The sequence below is a fragment of the Fomitiporia mediterranea genome (genome assembly GCF_000271605.1).
Source record: "Fomitiporia mediterranea MF3/22 unplaced genomic scaffold FOMMEscaffold_797, whole genome shotgun sequence".
Lineage (NCBI taxonomy): Eukaryota > Fungi > Basidiomycota > Agaricomycetes > Hymenochaetales > Hymenochaetaceae > Fomitiporia > Fomitiporia mediterranea.
Window position 1 is genome coordinate 1 of NW_006761182.1, and position 2,103 is coordinate 2,103.

A 2,103-nucleotide genomic window follows, 5' to 3' on the forward strand; every position below is an offset into this window, starting at 1 on the left:
CTCTCTCTCTGCCTGTTCTGCAAGTTCTGACTATGTTCTGGTGCTTACATTCTGTATTTCTGTTGTGTAGGATAGTTGTAGCCTAGGTCCCCTTACTAAGCCTTCAGGTCCCCTCTACACTGTTGCTGACACACTAGGTAATCCTGTAGAAGTATCACTAGTAGTCCAAGGGGTGTTCTGAGTTGGTTCTGTTGTAGATTGTATACATTCCAGGTTGTAGAACTTGTTGCAATGTTAACTGAAATTGTGGTCAACCATTTGGATTCCTTGTCTTGAGTCCTAAAGTGTTGCTCACTAGGTTTACAAAGTATCAAATGGGTTTCATGTCAAATTGAGTGGATTGTGTGGTCCTTGTGTCTTAATGTATCTGGTCTCTCCTAGTATACTTGTCCTGGTATTGAAAACATAATAGTGAGTTCACTATCAAATGTAAGGGTTGTTAAAGTTGGTATTCCTGTAGGATAGTAGTCTAATGTTCTAATAGATGAATAGTAGTGTCTGGGGAAGTATCCTGTGTATTTCTAAGGAGTAAAGTAGTGTTCTGTAGTCCTTTACACTTGAAAACATAGTTAATAGTAGTATCAAATTTGTTAATAGACTTGTACTGTCATGGACTAGTCCTTGTAACAGTACTAGTCCTTGTAACACATGCCTTTTTACACAATAACAACACATTTTTTCTTGCTACAAAAAATATAATAATAATATAAATTCAATTAGAAGTCAGTAAAAAAAAGTAAGAAAAAATATTAAAAATTAATAAAATTATGAACAAAATACTGTTGAAACAGTAATGATTTTTACCCCTGTGAAATTTTGTAAGGACAATTAATGAATATTATGTTAATAATTATTAAAATAAAAATTATAATAATAAAGCTAGCTACATTAACTACTGTTATTTAAAATTTTGTGTAAAAATATTGATTACAAGACAAGATAAAAATTCAGCAATATTGACTGTGAAACAAGAGTTGTTGTCAATACTGCTACAAAGGTCACATGACCTTTGCAGCAGTATTGACAACAACTCTTGAGCTCAGTAAACTATTAATTAATACTATACAACATACATATTATTATAGTTATAATTATAAATAATAGTAGTAGCTACTACTAGATACTTCTAGATACTCTTATATATTATTATTATTATAATTATAAGTAATATTACTAGTTATTACTAGATATTTCTAGATATTTCTATATATTATTATAATTATAGTTATAAGTAATAATACTAGTTATTACTAGATACTTCTAGATAGTTCTACATATTTTTATTAATAATATTATCTCTAGAATATTCTATAAGAAAGGTATATAAGGACTAGGTATCTTACTTTTTACTCCTCAGAAATCACTTTACCTTTAACTCATTCTCATATCTAAAGCACTAGTAACTAGTGACTGTCATATCTACTATATCTACTATGCCTGGATGTGCTAAATCACAAACTAAAAAAGCATAAGAGGCAAGAGAAATAAGAGATAATTTAATAGCTAAAGCTGTTAAATTATATCTCTTAGAGCTCCAAAAACCTGAAAAAGATAGGAAAGGAGTTAGAACTATTTGTACAGAAGTGTCAAATGAATATGAGAAAGAGACAGGCAAGCTTGTCACTCTCAATTATAATACACTTCTAAGACATGCTTCTGGAAAAAAATCTTTAAGTAAGTTTAATGAGGAAAAAGGTTGGCTCTTACCTAAAGAAGTAGATAAACTTATTCAACTTACTGAAGAGTTTTCTGAAAGAGCTATACCTCTTACTCATAAAACACTTAAAGAGGCAGCAGAGCATGTATTAAAAGCTAGACTTGGAAATGATTTTACAGGTCTAGGTACTAACTGGGTTGACAGATTTATTGAAAAACACTCAGATAGAATTAGAACTTTCTTATCATCATCTATTGATTGTCAGCGACAGCGTAGAGGGGACCCGAAGGCTCAGCGAGGGGACCCAGGCTACAACTATCCTACATAACAGAAATGCGGGACGCGAGCACCGGAACGTAGTCGGAACTCGCGGAACGGGCAGAGAGAGAGAGTGAGACAAGAGTAGAGTATATAGAGTGAGCCTAAGAGTACAGGACTACCTGGAG

General features: G+C 32.5%; 1 protein-coding gene across 1 annotated transcript; it reads left to right on the forward strand.

Annotated features, from left to right (window-relative positions):
• Nucleotides 1-1,556: 1,556 nt before the first annotated feature.
• FOMMEDRAFT_67427 (uncharacterized protein) lies at nt 1,557-1,853 on the forward strand (the record flags this gene model as incomplete). The annotated part of the gene is made up of 1 exon (XM_007272281.1): nt 1,557-1,853. A coding segment is annotated over one exon (297 nt), but the record flags the coding sequence as incomplete, so codon positions are not given.
• Between the last annotated feature and the right edge of the window lie 250 nt (nt 1,854-2,103).